This window comes from Rutidosis leptorrhynchoides, chromosome 7, assembly GCF_046630445.1.
Source record: "Rutidosis leptorrhynchoides isolate AG116_Rl617_1_P2 chromosome 7, CSIRO_AGI_Rlap_v1, whole genome shotgun sequence".
NCBI lineage: Eukaryota > Viridiplantae > Streptophyta > Magnoliopsida > Asterales > Asteraceae > Rutidosis > Rutidosis leptorrhynchoides.
This window is the reverse complement of record NC_092339.1, coordinates 168,403,123-168,427,879: the sequence shown is the minus strand read 5'-3', so window position 1 is coordinate 168,427,879 and position 24,757 is coordinate 168,403,123. Positions and strand designations below refer to the sequence as shown.

Genomic DNA, 24,757 nt, shown 5'->3' with positions numbered 1-24,757 from the left:
TCGATTACCAGGTGTTCAATCCATATGAATGATATTTTTGTCTCTATGTATGGGACGTATGTTTATGAGAAATGGAAATATGAAATCTTGTGGTCTATTAATATCATGAAATGATTATTTATGTTAAACTAATGAACTCACCAACCTTTTGGTTGACACTTTAAAGCATGTTTATTCTCAGGTATGAAAGAAATCTTTCGCTGTGCATTTACTCACTTTAAAGATATTACTTGGAGTCATTCATGACATATTTCAAAAGACGTTGCATTCGAGTCGTCGAGTTCATCAAGATTATTATTAAGATAATTATAATTAGATATATTATGAAATGGTATGCATATCGTCAATTTTCGATGTAAGGAAGTTTGTCTTTTCAAAACGAATGCAATGTTTGTAAAATGTATCATATAGAGGTCAAGAACCTCGCGATGTAATCAACTATTGTGAATCGTTTATAATCGATGTGAACTTTGTCCGGATGGATTAGGACGGGGCATTTCAGGGAACACGTCTCGACATGAGTACCGCATATCACCCGCAGACCAACGGACAAAGCGAACACACGATTCAAACCTTGAAGGACATGTTGCGTTCTTGTGTTATTGATTTCGGAAAAGCTTGGGAAATGCATTTTCCGCTAGCCGAATTTTCTTACAACAATAGTTATCATTCGAGCATTAATGCCGCACCTTTCGAAGGGTTGTATGGCCACAAGTGCCGTTCTCCAATTTGTTGGGCCGAAGTAGGTGAAAAGAAAATTACCGGACCAGAACTCATCCATGAAACAACCGAGAAGATCGTTCAAATCCAAGCAAGGCTCAAGACGGCCCGTGATCGTCAAAAGAGCTATGCCGACCTTAAACGTAAAGATTTCGAATTCCAAGTGGGTGACCACGTAATGTTGAAAGTCGCACCTTGGAAAGGTGTAATCCGTTTCGGAAAGTATGGGAAGCTAAATCCGCGATATATTATCCCTTTTGAAATATTGGAGCGTATTAGACCCGTTGCTTACCGTTTGGATCTTCCAACTCAGTTGAGCTCATTTCATCCCACTTTCCATGTGTCGAATCTGAAGAAATGTCTTGCTGAACCAGAACTTGTCATACCTCTTGAGGAGCTTACGATTGATGACAAACTCCACTTCGTGGAAGAACCTGTTGAAATCATGGACCGTGAGGTTAAGACTTTAAAGCACAATAAGATTCCAATTTTCCGAGTCCGTTGGAATGCTAAAAGAGGACCTGAGTTTACTTGGGAATGAGAGGATCAAATGATGCAGAAGTATCCTCACCTTTTCCTAACTCCACCATCTACCTCAGCTTAAACAGGTGGGTAATATAGTGACCCGAGTTTTTCGACTTTTAATTATGTTCATTACTTTCACGAAACTGCGTATTTGTGCGTACTGAGTTAGATATTCTGGGATCATTAATCATGTTAATTACTATCATTAATATCTACAACATGTTATTAAATGCTTAATCACTTAACATGATCCTTGAATGCATTTACGACCGTTAGTGTCACTTATTGTTCAAAACCAGTGGCGTACTTGGTACACGTTAAACTTTTGTCGTAATTGGAATATTATGACTGCGTAAACATAATTGTTATTTATTTATGACAATTACTTGGCTTGGTGGTTATTTAATTACGCTTAGTGTTTACTAATGCTCACTAGTTACCTTAATGGACTTTTACCTTAATGGACTTCCATGGCCCACCCTACTCAACTTAGTGGACTAATTAGTGGATTAATTAGCCCATGTAATTAATAACTAGTCCATGTAAATATTAAGACAAAATTTTAAGCATGCTTGTGTACTAATACTTACACCATGTTGCATGCCACCCAACATGTCAACATCACCTTGTACCACCACCATGGATCACACCATGCCACAACCACATGAAGCCAAATGGTCCCCCACACCCTCCTTGTGACCGTCGGCCACCACTCCCACCATCACCATTATTTATTTATTTTTTCTTTTCTTTCTTTGTTAAATACACACACTTCACTTCATTTTCTCAATAACACACTTCTCTCTACCTTCTCACCCTAGAATTCTATCTCAAATTGTAAGTTTGAAACTTACTTCTTTTCTTTCTTTTCTTCTAAACTTGAAATCATCATCATCATGATCAAAGATTCAAGCTTTGTAACTTGAATCTTCATAACTCTTGTAAGATTCAAACCTTGTTTTGAAAAGTCTTCAAGAACATGAAGGATTCAAGCTTTTTAGCTTTGAATCTTCATTATCTTGTTAGATCTAAGTTTATTAACTTAAGATCTCTTTATTTATGTTTAAAGATCAAAACCTATGTTTATGATCTTCATGTAACTTGTAGATCCAACTTTTTTACTTTATGGATCTTCAAGAACAAAAGAAATACAAGCTTTCTAGCTTGAAGTTTCTACAAAAAGTTAGTTAAGATCCAAGTTTATTAACTTATAATCTTCTTTAACTTGTTGTACTTTAGATTTGTGACTTGTGTTTTCATTAAATAAAAGATACAAGCTTACTAGCTTAAGATCTCATAAGTGTTGTTAGGAATCCAAGCTCTCTAGCTTAGGGTTTCATTTTTGTGTTTGATCTAAGTTGTGTAACTTATGGTCTTCTACTTTGTTTAAATAAAAGCTCATTAGCTTATGTTCATTTTACTTTACAAAATCTAAGTTTTATAACTTATGGTTGTGTAAAAGTTGAAAGTCTAAGTGCTATGACTTAGGGTTTCACCAAGAACATGAGAACTAGACTTTTTAGTCTAAGGTCTTTAATACTTAGCTAAGATCTAAGTTCTATAACTTAAGGTATTGCTTATTTAGTTTGATTCAAAGTTTATAGCTTAATAGAACTTGTACTTGTGTTGAAACTAAGAAATTGATGTAACTTTGGTTCATCATCTTGCTCAAACTCTTAGATGAGTTGTATTTTATTTTTTAGTCTTGACTTTGTGTGTTGATGGTTAAACTTTGGTTAAAGTGATGCTAAAACATCAAGAGTTGTACACTTGAGGCTTATACGCATCAAGGATGAGAACCGTGATGAGCATCAAACACCAAGAACACCGGAGCACTTGTTTTCTATTTTTCAGGGACTGATCAGACTCCTGGGCTTCTAGAAAAGTTGATTTCCAGATAGTTCGGTTCGAGTAGATGACTTTTCATTTAAGACTCGCCTATATCCGATATACGATTTAGGATTTATAGCCTCCCGAAAGTCACTACGCCCTTGTAGCGACGTGCTGAAAAATTCTGACCTACTCGCGCTTGAACTGTCGCCACAGTCAAACGACATCGAGTTAGGATCTGAAAATTGGATAGCAGTAAAAGGACTCACATACGGAGCCTTGGCCACTGACCGCTCGTCATTTCAGTTTGTATAGAGGTCGTAGCAGTTGAACGAAGTTAGCCCTTTGCTTCGATCTCTATTCTTGTTGAAAACTTACTTTACTTTTTACGTATGATGATGATGATGATGACACTTAAGACTTAACTTGTTTACTTTTAAAACTTTTGGGGACAATATACTGACTTAGTGATCTTTGACTTAGGTTGACGACCTTTTGGACCGAATTACTACTTGCATACTTTGCACATTGACTTTTACCGCATTTATCACTGTGAGTTATAGCTCCCTTTTTACTTCAACTATTTTTGGGACTGAGAATACATGCGCTTTTTATGTTTTACTTACTAGGCACGAGTACTTAAACTTTATATATGTGTGGGTGATATAACTGCATAAACTTTCCCCTTAGCTCGGTAACGTTTAGTCATTGGTTTTTGAACCGGTGAACGCGAATCTTAGATATGGATCCATAGGGTTTGACATCCCCACTCGGGCTAGTCGCTCTAGCATTTAACGGGTGTTTAATACTTCGTAAACTTACACACTCGCCAAGTGTACTTTTAGGGGGTGATATTTACGTTAACTTAGTTACCAAGTGCCCACGGTTAAGCATATACTTTTCATAACTGTTTTGAATACGAAATCTCGTGGCCTACATTACATCATTGTTATATTCAAACTATAGCTCACCAACATTCGTGTTGACATTTTTAAAGCATGTTATTTCTCAGGTGCTTAGACGTTTGTCGTTTCCGCTGTATTAGACTCGCTATTAGACTGATGTGTTAGACTTCCGTTGCATTGTTCAGTGATGTCTCAATCATGGAACTTTTATGTTGCATTCATAACTTATGTTACATTTGAACAATGGCTTTGTAATGACCTTTGTGTCACGTACTTATATTAATGCTTTCTATTCGTAGAAGCGTGCTATCTTTTGTAAAAAGCTATCTTTTCATGAATGCAAACTTGTTTTAAAACAGCATATAGTGTTGTAACCTTGTAATGGACCTGTTGTTGATGATTCGTACACATTGATTTTGTACGGGGCGTCACATAAATGTACTACTCATTTCAAAGGTTAGCAAGGTATATACGACCTTGGGCCGTTCTTAAGAGGAACAATATTGTGAAGTAACTCACTTTGTCAAAAAGATTCTATCCTAGTAGAAGGGTTGAAAGGAAATTTGGATGTGATTTTCTAATTATAGTAGTGTGAAAATAAATAAATAAATCATTAAATACAGTTTTAAATTTAGATAAGGTTAAAGCAAGAGCGTGTTATGATTTCGTAAGCTACTTGTATGAGATAGTGTATAAGCGAAATACTTGACTCCTGAATTGAACATGCTTAAGACTTACATGTTTTACCCTACGTCATTGTCAATCCTTTGACATTTCACTAGGTACTACGCATGTTAGATCTAATTAGACAACAATGTCCAACTCCCGATGTACATCAACATATATGTACCCAGGATGCTCCAGGCATTATCCGGGCTATCAGAATAAGTGGCATTATTCTTAACTCTTTCTATATTTACACAAGTATAATTTTTCTTAGCATAATAGAGGTGCTTTAATACATATCAATTCATGAGACCCAAGGCTTTTCAATGAGTTCTTTGGTGAGTGGTTTATCAATAGCGTAGTTAGATCTAATTAAAGATACTATCTCTTGTCTCTTGTCATCGTTGACTAACTTCCATGGTGGAGATAGTTGTTCATAGCAGTTCCACTTCTTTATGAAGTAAACAGACAATTCCTTAATATTGACCAAACAACCCATAAGAATCTTTCAATGTGCATTACATTTATTGTAGTCACATATGTCGAGACTCAGACCATGCTTTATTACATTTGTAGATGGTACAATGTACGTTATCTATCTGTCAATTGCTTTAAAATTCTAAGTACAATCACTATGTAAATCGTAGTGAATTCATAGAGGAGTTAAGAGTTACCACAAATGTTGTGCCTTATCCTCATTATATAATGTATCTTACAACAGTCATTTATACATAGTAGCTGCATAGCGTCAGAGTTAGCTCTGTACTTTAAACCTTAGGCTGATGTCTCATTGTCAATGATACTTCAGGATGTTTATACATTTAGAATACATAGTGTAGGTGGGCTTATTACAACCGTTGTGCCTTAGCCTAAGACACTATGTATATGATGAAGTTCACATAGTGTCGTAGCTAATCAGAGTTTTGACACATAAAAATTACGGAGTACATATTATCAAGGTTCGCGACATCTCAACATCAAAGTTAAAATCATATTCTATTGGTTGGAAAAGTTGTTAAGCTTAGAAATCATAATCAGAAAACATTACAAAGATATCACATTTCATAACGATATCACATACTTGTAAACTAACTACATCATATCATACACTTAAGATATATATATATATATATATATATATATATATATATATATATATATATATATATATATATATATATATATATATATATATACATGTATACACATATAAGGGATAGAAATAATCATAAATTAAATCAATTCCGAAAATACAAGAGTGACTTCTGACGCACTTTTAATCATTACAAACTTCGTTATGTGTACCACTACGTAGTTATCGTAAATCGATAATTATAGTACGTACCAAAAGAGAATTTTGGAGAGGGATATTGTGAGTTAGGGAAGTGTTGGAATTGAGGGGATGAATGAATTATTTATAAGTAAAACTCTTGATGTTGAGTCGTTTTGGGCAGTTATTTTGGCCAAGGTTAGTTGTTTTGGCCAAGGCTTAATTGGTTAGTAATTTTGGCTAGATAATTCATGGTGTTAGCTTTCTTTTGAAATAGTTGGCCAAGATAGGGTTCGGGCCAACACTTGCTAACGAGCCACCTCTGCCCGTTAACTGGTCACCTTGGCCGTTTTGGCTTGGTGGCCGGGAAATACTACCCGTGTTGGTCTGGAGGCTGGAATTTTTACTTGAAGTGTCTGGATACCTTGGTCATGTTCAGGGTCGCAACTTGATTTTCACCGTTTTTGCTCTATTTAGAAGGAAATTAAAGTCATAAATAGTGGAGCATTTATTGGAGTGTATACGTGTTAACCTACCAAGTCGATTGAGTAGCCCCCAAAATCTACTTTAAATCCTTACTTTCAGAAAGCAAGTTGCATTCTTCTGATCTACTTTCTTCTGCAACAAGACCTCTCAAGTATACCTAACACAAAAACCTCAACTTCATTTTTCATCCTTTTTAAACTTTTTTCAAATAATACAAAAATGGATCAAGTTTCAACTGAAGACATACTTGGTGCAATCTTGTGAAGAGTCAGTCAAGAATCATCGGCTCAGTTGTCTGTTTCAAGATTGGTTTGCAAAGCCTTTCATAAGCAATCCGAACATTATTTGGTTTTTCGAAGGCTTTCCTTAGATATGTGGCCTATATTAGCTTGGGGTATCCCGGAGATGGTTTATCTTTTCTATAGGTTTAAGAGTCCGTGCGTTGCACGTTGGATTTAATATTATTTCAATGATAGCGTACGTATAATATTAGTAACATAACATTAAAACATATACTACGTTTCATATATATATGATATGAATGAAACATATTTAAAAAATAGATTATACATGATGGATCTCATAATAATGTAACATAATTCAAATATTTAAAATAAAAAACATTAAACATACATAATAGTTCATAGATATCATACAAATGGAAATTATTTAAAATATGTCTTCAATTAAGTCTTTAAGTGTTGAAAGACTTCTTTGTATACCACATTTTTTCTTGTGTTGGATAGTTTGTTATCCTTCTCCAAGATTAATATCTTGATTCCTTGCCGATTAGTAACCCGAGATAGTGCAACGTATAGCTGTCCATGACTAAAGACCGGTTTTGGAAGAAATAAACCGACACGCGAAAGTGATTGTCCTTGACTTTTATTTGTTGTCATTGCAAAGCACACCGATAATGAATATTGTCTTCTTTGGAATCTGAAAGGTATTTTCCCGTCGGTACGATAAGCATACGTGATAAAGCTGTAATCTTCCCCACGTTTGACCCAGTTAAAAATTTTTCTTTGATGATTTTCTCCTAAGTGAACAATTTGTAAACGTGTACCGTTACACAAACCTGCCGCCTGATCTATATTTCTAAGTAACATAACTGGTACACCAATTTTGACCCTCAGATTGTGCTTTGGTAAGCCACCAACTTCAATGTACTGTTCATAATTAAAGTCAACGTCTCTATGTGACGCACATATACTGTCTGAGCTCAAATATGACCTTTTTTCTCCTTCCAAACACATCATCATTCTATCATTAATGATGTTAACTTCTTCATGAGTTGGAGCAAGAATTTCACGTTGCAGATAATATTCTGGATTGCCAAGATTAAGAAGATACTTTGGATAAATAGTTGAGATGAAAGAACCAATTGGATCATCAATATCTGTTATCAAAAGATCTTGTGAAATTTCAATATCAAAAACTCCGTCTTCAGATTCACCGATATCACCGTTGCCTATGTCTAGTATCCATTGAGCAAAACTTCTAGTATCGGCATCAGTTTCAATACCACATAATCTCATGTTAACTCTAAGTTTTAAAATAGTAGCATAATCCCACAAATAGGAAGAATTTAGAGATGCAACTACTATATATTCTCTTTTACCTTTTTGAATAACAGGTAACTTTTGTCTAAAATCACCACCAAACACAACTGTTTTACCCCCAAACAGAGTATCGATGCTATCAGGATTGCCTTGACGAAATATATCACGCATAGAACGATCTAGTGCTTTAACGCACATCTTGTTAACCATCGGGGCCTCATCCCAAATAAGCAGTTTTGCCCTCCTAATGAGCTCACCCAATTTGCTGCTTGGAGAAACTGTACAAAATGACTCATCTGTAGGATGAAGCGGTATGTGAAAACGTGAATGAGCCATCCGACCTCCAGATAATAGCAAAGCTGCTATCCCACTTGACACAACATTTAAAATAATTTCTCCTTTATTGCGCAATGCAGCTGAGAGTGTTTCCCAAAGGAAGGTTTTTCCGGTACCACCATAACCGTACAAAAAGAACGCAGCTCCTTTGCCGTGATCAACAACTTTTATTATTTGATCGTATGCCTCCTTTTGTTTAGATGTTAACTTTGTAATGGAATATGAATGTTCATTTGCAAGTGTACTTTTGTCGTAGGAGAGCTCATCTATAATGAGATGGTTTTCTGAAATATTCCTTGTATGATTCGATGGGCAAGGCATTGAACTAAAACTTCTCAATGAACTACTATTGCGTTGAAGTAATTTGTCAATCTCTTGTAAAGTCAAATCTTTTAAAAGTTCAATCTCAATTTGAGTTCTGGCAATGAATTAAATTTAATTTATTAATATAGTAAATATGACAATTTAAGTATAATATAATTTAAATATCGTTACCTGTTCTGTGGGGATGAACGATATCCACCGACAAATATTGAAATGTTTTCTCAAATGCAACTTCAGGTCGACTCATAGTGTTAGATCATAGTAATTGTGCAAATAATTTTTTTGACGAAATGACCACCCTCCCAAAAAACTCCTCTTTTATACCTTCTATATACTCTTTATCATCATCCAATAAACCTCAATCATAGCAAGCATCTCTATAGCTATTAAGTACCTGCCCATATACCGTCCAGATATCTTGATAGGAAGTTGGACCTTTAACATTGTTGAGTAGAATTCTAAGAAAAAATAGATCACCAAACGCTGGTGCCACATGATGAATACGTCCAATTGCACAGGTGTTTCTTTTACGCCTAATCCAACTCCTATTATCTTTGTTCCAAATGAACTTTTTCGACACTTCGAAATAAGTCAATTCGCATGCTACTTGGTTGGAAACGTTACAATTCATCCATTCGATAAACATTGATGTATTGACCGATGGCTTTTCTAATACCTCATCGATTAATTCCTCTTCATCAAAAATGATTTGCTGTTGTCCATCCAAATGTAACAGTATTCTTATAACGTTGAGGTAATGATGATCTATATCGAACTTCAAAATCCTCCAAATGGCTTTACAAGATGAAATATATCGACAATCATAGTATTCTTTAATTTCATCAGTTTCTGTATCACAGAGCTATGCTGTAATCCTATCATTACATTTTGATGTGTCAAAAGTGTGTGCAATAATTCGTGCCTTTTTAATCTACTTTTAAATTTATGATATCCTAATTTACACTTTTAACACCCTAACGAGCAACAAAACCCGATTAGATTTAGTTTAGTATTAAGAAGTTAAGGTTCGTCCCAAGAGAACGAGTGGATTTTAGAATATAAACTTGGGTTTTAAGTTATAAATGATGATTTAAACAAAAGAATAAATAAATTGCAAGCAAATAAATAGAAAAGATAAACAATAATAAAGAGAACACATGCTTGAATCTTTCACACTTTGTTCACAATTACCTTTTTGAATTAAGTTCAAACTCAGACTCGTTATTGACCTAAGAATATCTAATCCAAGATTAATTGATCAGGTTAATCCTAAAATAGATGGCTAGATTTCTTGTTTGCATTAAGACCTGATAATAGATTTAGTGTGATTAACCAAACCCTAATTATAGTTACTTACTACAATTCTCACAACTAAATTAATCCGATTATGTTTAAATTTATCAAGTTTTAAACATAGTGATGTTCTAGTTAAAACCAAATAATAATTGATTGATGTAAACTAGATTAATCTAACGGTGGTGCTTTAATCAGACGTAAAACATAACAGGAATTCCAGAGATTCTGTCAAAATAAAGTTTCTGTTTTTATCGCATGAAGCCAGCGACTTTGTCAATGAAGCCGGCAGCTTCGTTAAATTCGTTGAATAATTCCGCCGAATACTTTTTAATTTGATCTGAGTATAAATAACATACGAATACTAAAATTATCAGATAAAGCCGGCAGCTTTGGTTCATGAAGTCGGCGGCTTCATGTCCCAAATCCGGGTTTCTGTTTTCTTCCATACAGTTTGATTATTTAGGCAATTGATCACAAAGTATTACATGATTCAAGCATATGCAAGACTGTTAGCCCATAACTAAAGTAAAAACAATTAAAGGATAAGAATTAAGATGAAAGATCATACCGACATAGAAGAGATTGAAAAACAAATGATTGATTAATGAACTTGAATGTTGAAAGAAAATAAAAACCTAACTAATTCGTGTTTTTGCTCTGAATACAGAGAAAACTGATCTGAATTGAATAAAAACTCTGGCCTAAGGCCTTTATTTATACTGTATCAAAACAGTGCCCAAGCCGGCGGCTTCAGGGTGAAGCCGGCGACTTTCTTAAGTCGGTGAATTCTTCTCGAAGTTAAACTTGATCCGCAAACACAAAGCGCGTAACCCTCATAATTAAGCCGGCGGGTTTGGTAGCATGTCAGCGGCTTCTAGGATCCGATAATCTTTTTTTGATTTTGTTTTCATTTTTACTTGAACTTTGTCGGCAAGTCAAGAAACCGTGTCACTAAGGCCGGCGGCTTCAGTGTAAAGCCGGCGGCTTTCCTCTATTTTTTTCTTTGGCTCAAAGTTTATCACATTTTACGATCAAATCTGGAACTTTCTGCATATCTTCAGGGAAGCCGGCGGCTTTATAGCCCACAGGCCGGCGGCTTCACCTCATTTTCTGTATTTTTTACTGTTTTTGTCCCTGTTTTGATCATAACTCAAACAAAATATAAAAATACCTATTTTCCCCTTTTTACCCATTATAGTGTGTTTTAGCATTGAAATGACTTTAAAATACTAAGAAAACTCCTCAAAATGTTATCAAAATACTGCATACTTTAGGAGTTATCAAATACCCACACTTGAACTTTTACTTCTCCTCAAGTAAACTTATCATATTACTTCAAATGGGTGAAAATAATTTGAAACAAATTAAATGGGTATAGAAAGTTGGAGCAAAATGCAAAGTCAAACATATGTCTAATTATGAGTTAACTTTTATTATTAAAAGAACTAGTCTGAACCAGATCAAGGAATACAAGCAACCCTAATGTTTATTTAGTCAAATTTATACACTTTGGTCATCATTAGACTCTTTTGTGTTCTAAAGAATTTTATAAGTGTGTTGTTCTCATTGGAACTCTTTTCTTTTGTTGGCCTTCATTGGGCTCTTTTACCTTTTATTTTTCTTTTGCTTCCATGTTTAGCATTTAGCTTCACACTTGGAAATTTTTCTAAATTGGCCCTTATTTAGACTCTTTTGCTACCTCAGTGGTCCATGCTTATTATGCCATATGGTAGTTGCTATAAGTTGCATTCGTTTCACAATTTTTGGCGTTTACTTCCTATTTTAAAAAAGTAATCTGATCTCGAAATTGAGAATAGTTCTTTATTAGCTTTAAGATTAAGTTAGATAAAAAGACATAAGTTTGATTAAGAATTTATACTTTAAAAATTTAAATTTGTACCCATTTTTCAATTTCTTTAGCTTTAACTCAATCATTTAGTCATCTCCCACACCACACTTAAAAAGTTGCAATGTCCTCATTGCATAAAAATATATAAAAAGAAATAATAAGTGCAAGTGAGAAAAGTAATTCTCCCCTTTTTCGAGCTGTAATGCAGTCAAGAAGCATCTTTAATTGCTTCAATACATGTTCGTCCTTCAAGTATCATCACACATATATACAATCATAAAAACGAAACAAGCATATATAATAATCATAAAAGGTTCCACACGTACGATAATTAAACATAATCAAAGTTATTATAGACCAAAGTACGAATCATTAGAATAATAATAATAAAGTGTCATAACACAACCATCAAATAACATAGCCAACATCATCACAGGAATCTCTGCATTCCCTACTCCTCAACATCCTCATCAACATCAATAGTGGGTTGGATATGGGCTAAGGCATAGGCACGATCATAGCGCGCTGTTGGGTAGGCAACATCTGGGGCATAATATGGTGGCGGCTCATAATAGGTGGGCTCAAAAGGATCAGAACTGGGGTAATGATTGTAAAACCTCTCATTGTTATGAACACCCCACTGAACCGAGTAGTCAATACCTCCCAACTCATAAGTAGACTCCCTCATATATGCATCAAATGCATCTCTGGCTCCTGACGCTTAGCCAATAACTCCTGGTGATGTTTCCCCATCCCGGTGGACATATTACCCTGAACAGTGTTCAGGGCAGTCATCATCTCAATCACCCTTGAAAGATCATCTGAACCACCATGACCACCTCTCATACTACCCCTAGATCGGCTACTCGATGCCTCAGTGTGAGGTGCCTCATGGTGCTGATGCTCAACATCCATCAACTGACCAACCATCGGATCATAAGGAACAAAACTCTCACCTACCCCCCTCTTAACAACCTTAGCACTCAACCACATCCTAGCATTAAACTCACCAACCTCAGACATAAGCGGCTGCAAACCAACAGTCGGAATCCCCAAAGATCTAGCAATCAAGGTCACCAAATGACCACCACAAACAGCACTTCCCGGAGTCCTACCCCTAGCTGAACCACTCAAATAATCGGCTACACAAAAAGGAATGTTAACTAGATGATGATTAAACAACTGAGACAAGTACCAACACTCAGGCTGAGTTAATTTCTCGGTATTCTCCTTCCTCAAGGAGATAGTGTGAGAAATCAGAACATGAAAGAAACGCATATAATGAAAGACAATATGCTTCCTCCTCACCTCGTTATTAAGAAAACTCAGAGTATGAACACTAAATTCACTCCAAGCAGCATCATAGTTAAAACCCTGATTAGGACCAGCTCGGACCTGTCTAGCAACACTCGCAAGATAACCCGCAAGCCAAGTCTCGTCAACAGGCTCCCCATAAATACCCAAAGCTCGAGCAATATCAACCATGCTCATGGACTGCTCACGTCCTCCCAGTCAAATTCTGAAAAATGAAGTATCTGTCACACTCTGAATGTGATGAGAACAAACAGCAGGCTCCAGTAGCTCATAAACCAAACTAGGATAAATGGTCTCCCGAATGTTAAACAAGTTAAACCAATCCTCAAACACTACACTCATAGCCCCTCCATTAGCTAGGGGCACCAAGTAATTAGTCTGTAGCATCTCCTTATAAGTAACATATAAACGAACAGAATTTATAGCAGACTAATCAATCTTGTAAGGAGCTAACATCTCCTGACATAACATCATCTTAAGCCTACGTGCCATAGTCTGAAACCTATTGTCATCCTGAGGATACCTTAACCATTCATGAAAAGCGGGCCAATTGATTCTGATTTCAACCTCCTCAGGTTCCTCCCCGTTTCTAACTCTATGTTTAAAACAAATCAAACAAACATAAGCAACAAAAATTAAAAAGCTTAACAAAGCCGGCGGCTTCATTAGCCCATGCCGGCGGCTTCACAACCTGCACAGAAAATTTCAGAGTTTTCCAAAAACCTGTTCAAACAGCAATATTTTCGAATCGGATGTAATTATTATGATGCCAGCGGCTTCATTACAATGCCGGCGGCTTCATACCTATTTCCAGTAAATTTAGGTTTTTAGAAATTACAATCCTGTTAGTAACTGTTAAATAATTAACCGCGATTAACAAGTAATTCATAGCAATTCCTATTTATCTAACATCATAAATTCATCAAAGAATCAGAGGGATGAGGCCGACGTCTTCAATTTGATGCCGGCGGCTTCATGATTTTACAGAGCAAGCATAGCAGTTTTTGTAAAAAATAAAAGGATTTTGACAATGCAAAGTGATGTGTCAAAAGTGTGTGCAATAATGCGTGCCTTTTTAATCTACTTTTATTTTTATAATATCTTAATTTACGATTTACTTTTAACACCCTAACGAGCAACACAACCCGATCAGATGTGGTTTAGTATTTTGTAAGTTAAGGTTCGTCCCAAGAGAACGAGCGGATTTAAGAATATAAGTTGTGGTTTTAAAACTTTAAATGACAAGAAACAAATGAATTGCAAAGAAATAACTTTAAGAGAAATAAACAATAATAAATAAAACACATGCTTGAATCTTTCACACCTTGTTCACAATTACCTTTTTAAATTAAGATCAAACTCAGATTGATAATTGACCTAAGAATATCTACTTCAAGATTAGTGGATTAGGTTAATCCTAAAATAGATGGCTGAATTTCCTACTTGCATTAAGACCTGATAATGAATTTAGTGTGATAAACCAAACCATAATTATAGTTACTAGCTATAATTCTCATAACTAAACTAATCTGATTATATTTGAGTTTATCAAGTTTTAAACATAGTGATGTTCTAGTTAAAACCTAATAATTAATTTATCCAAACCAAATTAATTTAACGGTGGTATTTTAATCAGACATAAAACATAACAAGAAATCCAGAGATTCTGTCAAAATATAAGTTCTGTTTATATTACATAAAGCCGGCGGCTGTAACGACCCAAACCTCGTTATACCAAAATACGACCCAAATTTTTTTTTTCTATTTCAACACATCTGGATGGCGTCCAGTTATCTGAACGGCGTCCAGCAAAGAAGACCAGGACGGCATCCAAAACATCTGGACGGCGTCCAATTGAACTATCAGATTCTGACCTCATGGTCCAACTTACTCGAGCGGAAAACCCGCTTCCCGACACTTATAAATGAAACCCTTTTCACAACATGTTAACATAATTAAAACTAAGAAGTTTCGACAATAAAACCAAGTTTTACAACATCGGGCCCATATCGGCCGTTTTACGAGTTTCGTTAAAAAATACAAGTTCGACCATAAGAGTTTAAATTCTAAACGACACCTAGAGCATGGTGTTTGGAGTTAAACTACCCACATCTTGGCCAAACTTCAAAAGCTAAACATTCCAAATGCGTCCCCTATCAAAACAAAGCGGGAGGAAACTAATCCAAACGAACACCCTTACCCTTGTACACGCCGGAACCTAAAAAGAGTAAACAACGAGAGGGTAAGCAAAGCTTAGTGAGTGCAATAATTATACATACACATATATAACCCATCTATTTGCAATCGCACCCACCAAATACCTCATACGAAAATATAACTCAAATAGCATGCCATCATACTCAATATGCTAACAACTCGTACACTATCACAACACCACATTAGCATATACTCAACGCAATATATATATATATATATATATATATATATATATATATATATATATATATATATATATATATATATAGCATGCTAAACAATATCTAACAACATAATATGGTTAACCATAAATGCTATAGTGCTACCGGCTCGTGGTTCACACTATACGTAATGCTATGACGCTACCGGCGCGTGGTTCACGCCACTACGCATTTGAGTCTCACTCCTTTATAGTGCTACCGGCTCATGGTTCACACTTTGGCGCTACCGGCTCGTGGTTCATGCCTCATTTTATAGTGCTACCGGCTCGTGGCTCACACTTTATTTTATAGTGCTACCGGCTCATGGTTCACACTTGATGCTACCGGCTTGTGGTTCACATCATGACACTCGTCACATACATGCTATGGTACTACCGGCTCGTGGTTCATATCATAACATTCACAAATAACTACGCCATATACATATACACATAATTACTCCACTCACCTTAATGCCTTTGGTGAGATAATCAAGTTCCCAACCTTCAACACGACGTACCTATTACATTATGCATATAATCAATCACATAATCAAGTTGGTCAACCAACTCACTCACCATTCTAGTGTCATTTTTACCCATTTCACGGTCAACACACCCATTTGGGTCATCAACATACCCGAATAATACCCACTTACTTAATATCAAGGTGTGCTAGTGATTAACTAACCATTTAGGACTCATAATCACCAATGAACACTTTGAAACCCTAGGTTAGTTATCTTTGAGTTCTCATGACCCAAAATTACCCAAACCCCCCCCCCCCCCCCCCCAAATAGCTATCAAATGGTTTTTATGTTTATCACTAACCCAAACCCGAACCCTTGAACTAATTTAAAGTAAGGAAGTCAAGATTAGGACTTACCACCACATTCACAACGCAACTAGTGAAAAGATGAACAACTTTAAAACTCGAGCTTAGACCCGAAACAAGCTCCTTCCTTCTCGATTTGAGCTTTCTCACACAAGGAATCTCTCTTTCCCTCTCTAAATTGAAGTGGAAGAGGATAAGGTAGATGGAAATGGAGTAAAGGCACCCACCAACTGATCTTTGGGGCCTTAAATTCGTCCTCCACGTGAAATTACCAAGTTACCCCTTTAGAATATCTAAAATAGAATAGCTGGCCCGCCAGTTCATCTGGACGGCGTCCAGAAATCTGGATGGCGTCCAGCCCTTCAAATTTGGACGGCGTCCCACAAGTTGGATGGAGTCCCAACCATCTGAGAAATCAGGATCTTACAACTCTTCCCTACTTGAACCGGATTGCGTCCTCGCAATCCAAGCCGTATGACAAGCAGGTAGATACACCAAAACAAACTCTTCGGATTCCCACGTAAACTCGGAACCTATACTACGACGCCATTGAACTTTAAAAGTTCTCACCTCTTTATTTCTCAACATTTTCACTTTCTCATCTAGTATGGCAATCGGTTCCTCAACATACTCCAACTTGTTGTTTAGTTCAATCTCTTCTAATGACACAAAAGATAAATCATCTGCAAGACACTTACGGAGATGGGAAACATGAAATGTATTATGGATCCCCGCAAGCTCTTCGGGTAATTCCAAACGATACGCAACTTCACCAACACGAGCTAAGATCTTAAATAGCCCAATAAACCGGGGAGCTAACTTTCCCCGTTTTAGAAACCGAATAATACCCTTCCATGGCGAAACCTTAAGCATCACCATGTCACCTTCTTGGAACTCAATCAGTCGCCTACGTTCATTGGCTTACAACTTTTGTCTATCTTGAATCGCCTTCAAATGAGTCCGAATCATCTCAATCTTACTATTTGTCTCCAAAACCAAATCGGTACTCCCAATTTCTCTTTGACCCACTTCACCCCAAAAAATCGGAGTTCGACACCTACGCCCATAAAGCATCTCGTAAGGTGGCATCCCGATACTAGTATGATAACTATTATTGTATGAGAATTCCACCAAGGGCAAGTGCTCATCCCAACTACCCCCAAAATGAATAATACACGCCCGTAACATATCCTACAATGTTTGATTCGTACGTTCAGTTTGACCGTCCGTTTGAGGATGGTACGCCGTGCACATTCTCAATTGTGTACCCATATCTTCATGAAACTTATTCCAAAACCGAGATGTGAAACGAGTATCCCGATCCGATATAATAGATATAGGAACCCCATCTCTCGATATCACCTCCTTCATAAACAACTTCAACAAAGCCTCCGACGATATCGTTTCCCAAATGTGAAGAAACAAGGCACTTTTCATCAACCGATCAACTCTCACCCAAATCGTATCAAATTGGGTTCTCTCCGTCTTTGGTAGCTTTGTAATGAAATCCATGGTAATGTGCTCCCATTTCCATTTCGGGACTCTCAACGGTTGTAACTTACCATACGGCTTTTGGTGCTCGGCCTTAACTTGCAAACACGTGACACATTATTCAACATACTTTACAACATCACGTTTCATGCCCGGCCACCAATACTCTTTCTTCAAATCAAGATACATTTTCGTCGCGCCCGGATAAATGGAATACTTTGACTTATGTGCTTCATCAAGTAGCACACGTCGGGAATATCCCATTCTAGGCACCCACACTCTTCCTTGAAAAGACAACAAACCATGCGGGTCTAAGGTAATAGACTCCGTTTGCCCCACGATTCGTTCTTCATGCTTTTTGTTAACAAAAGATTCAATTTGAATCTTGCCAAGATTCACAAGAAAATCGTTAGTAATAATCATGCGTAATGATCCTACTCGTATCACCGGATGTTGACTCTTTCGAATTAACGCATCCGCGACCACATTCGCCTTACCCGGATGATAAAGTATTTCAAAATCATAATCCTTTACCACATCCATCAACCTACGTTAACGATAATTCAAATCTCGTTGGTTAAAGAGATGTTTCAAACTCTTATGATCCGAATAAATCGTACACTTGACACCATACAAGTAGTGGCGCCAAATTATCAACGCATGCACCACCACCGCCAATTCAAGATCATGAGTCGGATATCTCTTTTCGTGTTCCTTTAATTGTCGAGAGGCATAAGTGATGACTTTACCTCGTTGCATTAGAACACACCTGAGCTCATTTAAAGAAGCATCACAATAAACCGTCATATCTTCTACACCTTCCGGTAACACCAAGACCGGAGCTTGACATAATTTCTCTTTTAACAATTGAAAAGCAATTTCTTGCTCGTTCTCCCAATTGAATCTCACGTTCTTCCTCGTCAACTTCGTCAACGGAGAAGCAATTTTAGAAAAGTCTTGGATAAACTGACGATAATAACCGGCCAATCCGAGAAAACTTCAGATTTTCGTAGGCGTAGTCGGTCGTTCCCAACTCTTCACCGTCTCTATCTTCCCCGGATCTACTTGAATTCCTTTTTTATTCACGATATGGCCAAGGAATTGAACATCCCTTAGCCAAAATTCACATTTGGAGAGTTTCGCATAAAACTTCTCCTTTCGCAACGTCTTCAATACTTCACGCAAATGGCGTTCATGTTCCTTCATACTTTTCGAATAAACAAGTATGTCATAAATGAACACAATTACTGACTTGTCCAACATAGGTTGGCACACTCGGTTCATAAGATCCATGAATACCGTCGGTGCATTCGTAAGACCAAATGGCATAACTACAAACTCAAAATGCCCGTAACGCGTTCAAAAAGCTGTTTTCTCAATATCTTCCTCACGGACCCGCATTTGATGATAGCCGGACCGCAAGTCAATCTTAGAAAAATACGTTGCACCTTGGAGTTGGTCAAACAAATCTTCAATCCGAGGAAATGGATAACGATTTTTGACCCAATAATCGATGCACATCCGCATACTACCATCTTTCTTTTTCACAAATAAAACCGGAGCGCCCCATGGTGAATCACTCGGTCGGATGAAACCCTTCTCAAGTAACTCTTGGGTTTGATTTAACAACTCTTGCATTTCTGTTGGTGCTAAACGATAAGGAGTTTTAGCAATGGGAGTAGCCCCCGGAACCAACTCAATGCGAAATTCAACTTGTCTTTCCGCCGGAACACCCGGTAATTCATCCGGAAAAACATCTTCGAATTCATTAACCATTGGAATTTCACGAATGGATGGTGGGTCTTCACGAGTATCAACTACATGGGCAAGAAAATCCATGCCCCCACTAGTAAGAAATCGACGTGCCCGTGCATAAGTGCATAATGGCACAAGTCTTCTACGTTTCTCGCCATGAATAATTAATTCTCCCCCACTTGGGGTCTTCACACGAATAGACTTTTCATGAAATGCAATATCGGTTCTATAACGATCGAGCCAATCCATACCAACAACAATATCAAACTCGTCCAAGGTCATCAAGATAAGATTGATTTTAAAAGTTTCGGAACCAAACACAACATTACAATCATTACACACTTCAACCCCTAGCACCGTCTTACGATCTGCTATTTCAACTTCTACCAGACGACTTAACTTAGCTAGCGACTTATTAAGCTTAGGTACAAATCTTGGTGACACAAATGAGAAATTAGCACCGCTATCAAATAGTATCCGTGCCGGATTAGAGTTAACCATGAAAGTACCTGAGACAACTTCGTTGGATTGCTTGGCCTCATCATTGGTCATCAAATAGTTTCATCCCCTAGCCGTACCCGCCGCTTTTTCTAACTTCTTCACTTGGTCACCATACAAATCGGGACACTCCGTCCTTCGATGCCACTCCTTTTGACAATTATAAAAAGTAAGTTTGTTCGGCGTCCTGGTACAATCATGGGCCATGTGCCCCTTTTGATTACAATTAAAACACGTGGGTCCATAACTCAAAGAACCACCTTTCTTCACACTATTAATGCTCTCGGAACCCTTCTTGTTTTTCTTGCTCGAAAAACTAGAATGACTCGAACCTTCAAATTTTTGCTTTAAGAAAGAGAAGTCGCTTCTTTTTGGAACCTCCAGCTCGAAACCCCGAGCCAATTCAAATAACTCATCAAAAGACTTAGCCATTCCCCGACTAATCTTACCCTTCAACTCATCGCTCAAGGTACGGTAGAAATCTTGCATCAACTTGTGAGCATCACCAACATACTCCGGACAAAAACGAGTCTTTGCCAAGAAGGTAGACTTGAGAGTAACCAAGTCCATTGAACCTTGTCGCAAATTGTGCAACTCTCCCGGATTCTATCAAGGTCGAAAGGAGTTCGGTATTCTTAGAAAAATTCTTTTTTAAACTCTTCCCACGTCAAGCTCATGCATTGCTCTTCCCCATATAATTGGATTTTATCGTCCCACCACAACTTGGCCTCTTCACGCAACATACTAGAACCATACCTCGTCTTCTTCTCGGGAGGACATTCCGCGGTACGGAAGGCCCCCTCGATGTTGGAGATCCAACATGTACTCTTCAACGGATCCCTTCCTCCATTAAACATAGGAGGTTGAGCATCCTTGAAATTTTTGTAATGGAAGTCTCACCTTCCATTTCCACCGTTACCATCACTCCCTTCACCACGAGGATAAATATTTCTAGATTCTAATGCCTCTTCGATCGCGGCATTCATTCGTTCATTTATTAACTCGGTTACTTGCCCATCAACCGATTCTTGGAAAACCTTTCGAACATCCTCAAGAAATTCTGCTCTTTGCTTTTTAATGATGGCCTCAACTTTGGCCGTGAATTCAGAGTCCTCGCTCGGGCCTCCATTTTCGGTATCATGACCATTTCTCATCTTCATTCTATAAAACGGAATAGGTTAAACAACGAAATGAAGGACAAGTCATAAATATACCACACCGCTCCATCTTGCTCAACAATCGTCGTACCTCGCTTGCGTGACACGACTTGAACCCGTAACAATGGTAGCTAATCATTGTTACGCGAGCACGTCGCATTAACTCGCTAGTATAACGTCTATATCGCTTGATGATCGCAAACACAACTCAAAACAATTAGCGCAAGGTTAGTTCACATAGACCTAGGCACTAACCAATCCCGGTCCGACCCGTCTCCTACAAGTCCCGCATAAAACGCATACACAATAAAGTCTAAGTCTAGGCACCTATCTCAAGTCGCCTAAATCCCTTATACCATGCTCTGATACCACTTGTAACGACCCAAACCTCGTTATACCAAAATACGACCAAAAAAAATTTCTGTTTCAACACATCTGGACGGTGTCCAGTTATCTGGCTGGCATCCAGCAAAGAAGACCAGGACGACGTCCAAAACATCTGGACGGCGTCCAATTGAACTATCAGAATCAGACCTCATGGTTCAACTTACTCGAGCGAAAAATCCGATTCCCGACACTTTTAAACGAAACCCTTTTCACAACATGTTAACATAATTAAAACTAAGAATTTTCCACAATAAAACCAAGTTTTACAACATCGAGCTCACATCGACCGTTTTACGAGTTTCGTTCAAAAATACAAGTTCGACCATAAGAGTTTAAATTCCAAACGACACCTAGAGCATGTTGTTTGGGGTTAAACTACCCAGATCTTGGCCAAACTTTAAAAGCTAAACATTCCAAATGCGTCCCCTATCAATACAAAGCGGGAGGCCACTAATCCAACAGAATACCCTTACCCTTGTCCACGCCGGAACCTAAAAAGAGTAAACAATGAGAGGGTAAGCAAAGCTTAGTGAGTGCAATAATTATACATACACATATATAACCCATCTATTTGCAATCACACCCACCAAATATCTCATACGAAAATATAACTCAAATAGCATGCCATCATACTCACTATGCTACCAACTCGTACACTATCACAACACCACATTAGCATATACTCAACATATACTCAGCATATACTTAATATGCTACCGGCTCTGATGTTATGCGAGGTAGTGTACGAAATAGTTATATTTTTATTGCGAAATACTATTAAATACGATACAATTTTACACAAGTTATTTATATAGATGGGATATACCTAAACCTTGCTACAACACTTATATGCAGTGTACCTAATCGTAGAGTAGTGTAGTTTTTAGTAAGTCTGGTTCATTCCACAGGGAGCTAGCTGAGTTTATCGCTATATTTTTAACAACTATATTTATATAAAATATATATATATAAGTAGTAATAATATTATATAAAAGGGGAGTTTTACCGTTTAATGACCGGTTTGTCGATTTTATATTTTAAGCGTAAAGATAAATGACAATAATTAAAGTGCGTACAATAATTAAAAATACAAATAAAGCGTAAAAATAAATGACGATAAATAAAATGACAGTAAATTAAAGGTACGATGAAATATGAAATAAAAATATTATGCTTATTTAAACTTCCGTAATCATGATGTTTGACGTTTTGATTTTAATTAATTGTTACCCGGGTTAATTGTCCTTTGTCCTGGATTATTTGATACCTATTTGGTTTTTGTCCATAATAGTCCATTGGTCATAATTATAAAATGCTCGTCAAATTAACCTTATTCCCGAAGTCAAATATTCCAACTAATTAGGGATTCGAACTGTAACAAGGTTTTAATACTTTGTTAATAATTACACCAGGTTATCGACTGCGCGTAATCCAAGGTTTTAATAATTTGTTAACAATTACACCAATTATCCTTGTATGTAATCCACCCATGTTTTAATGAGATATGAATATTAATTTACCCACTTGATCAGAATGAATAATCAATTACCCAACCCGAATAATTAATTAAATGATCGTAAAAGATGTCGTATAAACATCACTAAATAGGACATACATAATCATTTTAATAATTATTAGATTAACTAATTTGAAGATAGGTTCGACAGGTTCCAATGAGTTGTCGCTCAATTAGACAATACCCCTTATCTATTAATAGTCATAGTCCAATGTCCACAAGTGTCGGTCTTTTGTCCAAACCTTAATTATGGTACAAAATCTAATAACCCCGCCTTAATATTTAGTCTAACATCATGATTATTTTGGCTCAAATAAGCATAATAATAACTTAGTTACGAGATATTAATTTAAAAAGAAAGAACATAGCTTACAGTGGTGATTAATAGCGTAGCGCTGCACGCACAGAGTTCCGACTTTAAAACCCGTAAAACATTTCTTACAATAACCCAACTAAACCATAATTTATTATTAATCTTAAATTAAAATTAAAATTATAATATAAATATATATTATGAGAGAGATCAGAGAAAGATGGATATAGAAAAAGATGTATTTTTACTCGCAGAAAACTGGCGAATTTATAGAATGTGGCCTGCTACAATAACTCATGCGGTCGCATGAGATTTTAGTGCAAATCTCATGCACTCGCATGGGCTCATGCACTCGCATGAGTTTTATGCCTATTTCCCATGCGATCGCATGGCCGTCAGATCCAGCTCACATATTTTTTGTTTGCTAGTTTGTCGACGTTATTTAATATAATATGTAATATATAAATAATTTATATAATTATTTAAATAGTATATTATATTCTTGTGCATAGTTGACTTGTAATTTTAGCTCCGTTGCGTCGCGAGTTGATAGTTGGCTCACGTCCCGGTTTCGGTTTTTCGAACGTCCTTGCGTACTATTTAATATCTTGTACTTTGCGTTTTGCGGCTTGTAATCTTATCATTTTTGGACGTTTCTCATCAATAAATTGAACCGCTTGAATTATATCTTGTACATTTGAGCTTTTTGGTCATTTGCGTCTTCAAATCTTCTTTTTCTTCTTTTGTCTTCGCACTTATTTATTTAAGCGAATATTACATAAAAATAGAACAATTGCAACTAAAAGCTTTACATATTGGAAGGATATTGTGCCTAAATATATGTTCATTTGGAGCACTATCAAATATCCCCACACTTGAGCGTTGCTTGTCCTCAAGCAATACAGAATTTGAAATTAAAATCACACTTCACTCGAATCACTTTTTTATTCTCACACTTTATACATCAGTGATTTTGATACGGCGGTATAAACAATGATAGTAACGATGTGGTTACAGTCCCACATGACTTATAAAATTTAGATCCTTAAGGAAATTGGATCTTTATGAAAACATTTGATCTTTTGAAAATTCATTCTAGATTTTACCCTAGATATGTTTTCCGGAATAACCCTTCACCGGTGTTTGCAAATTGTTTTTGTGGGTTTTGTGGGTTTCAGATTTGAAAAATTTAGCTCAAAACTTGCGGTTTTGTGTCACCCACTTGCTAACCTTGTATTGGGAAAGCAACATGTCCAGTTTACTTGCTCCGTATATTACCTTTCGGTAAACTACCGTCCGGTTGTAA

The 24,757-nt window shown here is 36.8% G+C and overlaps 1 protein-coding gene across 1 annotated transcript; it reads right to left on the bottom strand.

Moving 5' to 3' along the window:
• Nucleotides 1-6,478: 6,478 nt before the first annotated feature.
• On the bottom strand, nucleotides 6,479-9,068 carry LOC139859774 (uncharacterized). The gene is made up of 3 exons (XM_071848548.1): nucleotides 9,019-9,068; nucleotides 7,125-8,718; nucleotides 6,479-6,559 (listed from the first exon to the last, which is right to left on the bottom strand). The coding sequence occupies exons 1-3, from the start codon at nucleotides 9,066-9,068 to the stop codon at nucleotides 6,479-6,481; spliced, it is 1,725 nt and encodes a 574-aa protein (XP_071704649.1).
• Between the last annotated feature and the right edge of the window lie 15,689 nt (nucleotides 9,069-24,757).

Bases quoted from the DNA above. Each gene is read 5' to 3' on its own strand.
- LOC139859774 (XM_071848548.1), bottom strand. From the start codon at position 9,068: ATGTTAAAGGTCCAACTTCCTATCAAGATATCTGGACGGTATATGGGC. The intron at 8,719-9,018 runs GTACTTAATAGC...ATTCATTGCCAG, and splicing joins TCTGGACGGTATATGGGCAG to AACTCAAATTGAGATTGAAC. The intron at 6,560-7,124 runs GTATACAAAGAA...TTTTTGTGTTAG, and splicing joins CCAACACAAGAAAAAATGTG to GTATACTTGAGAGGTCTTGT.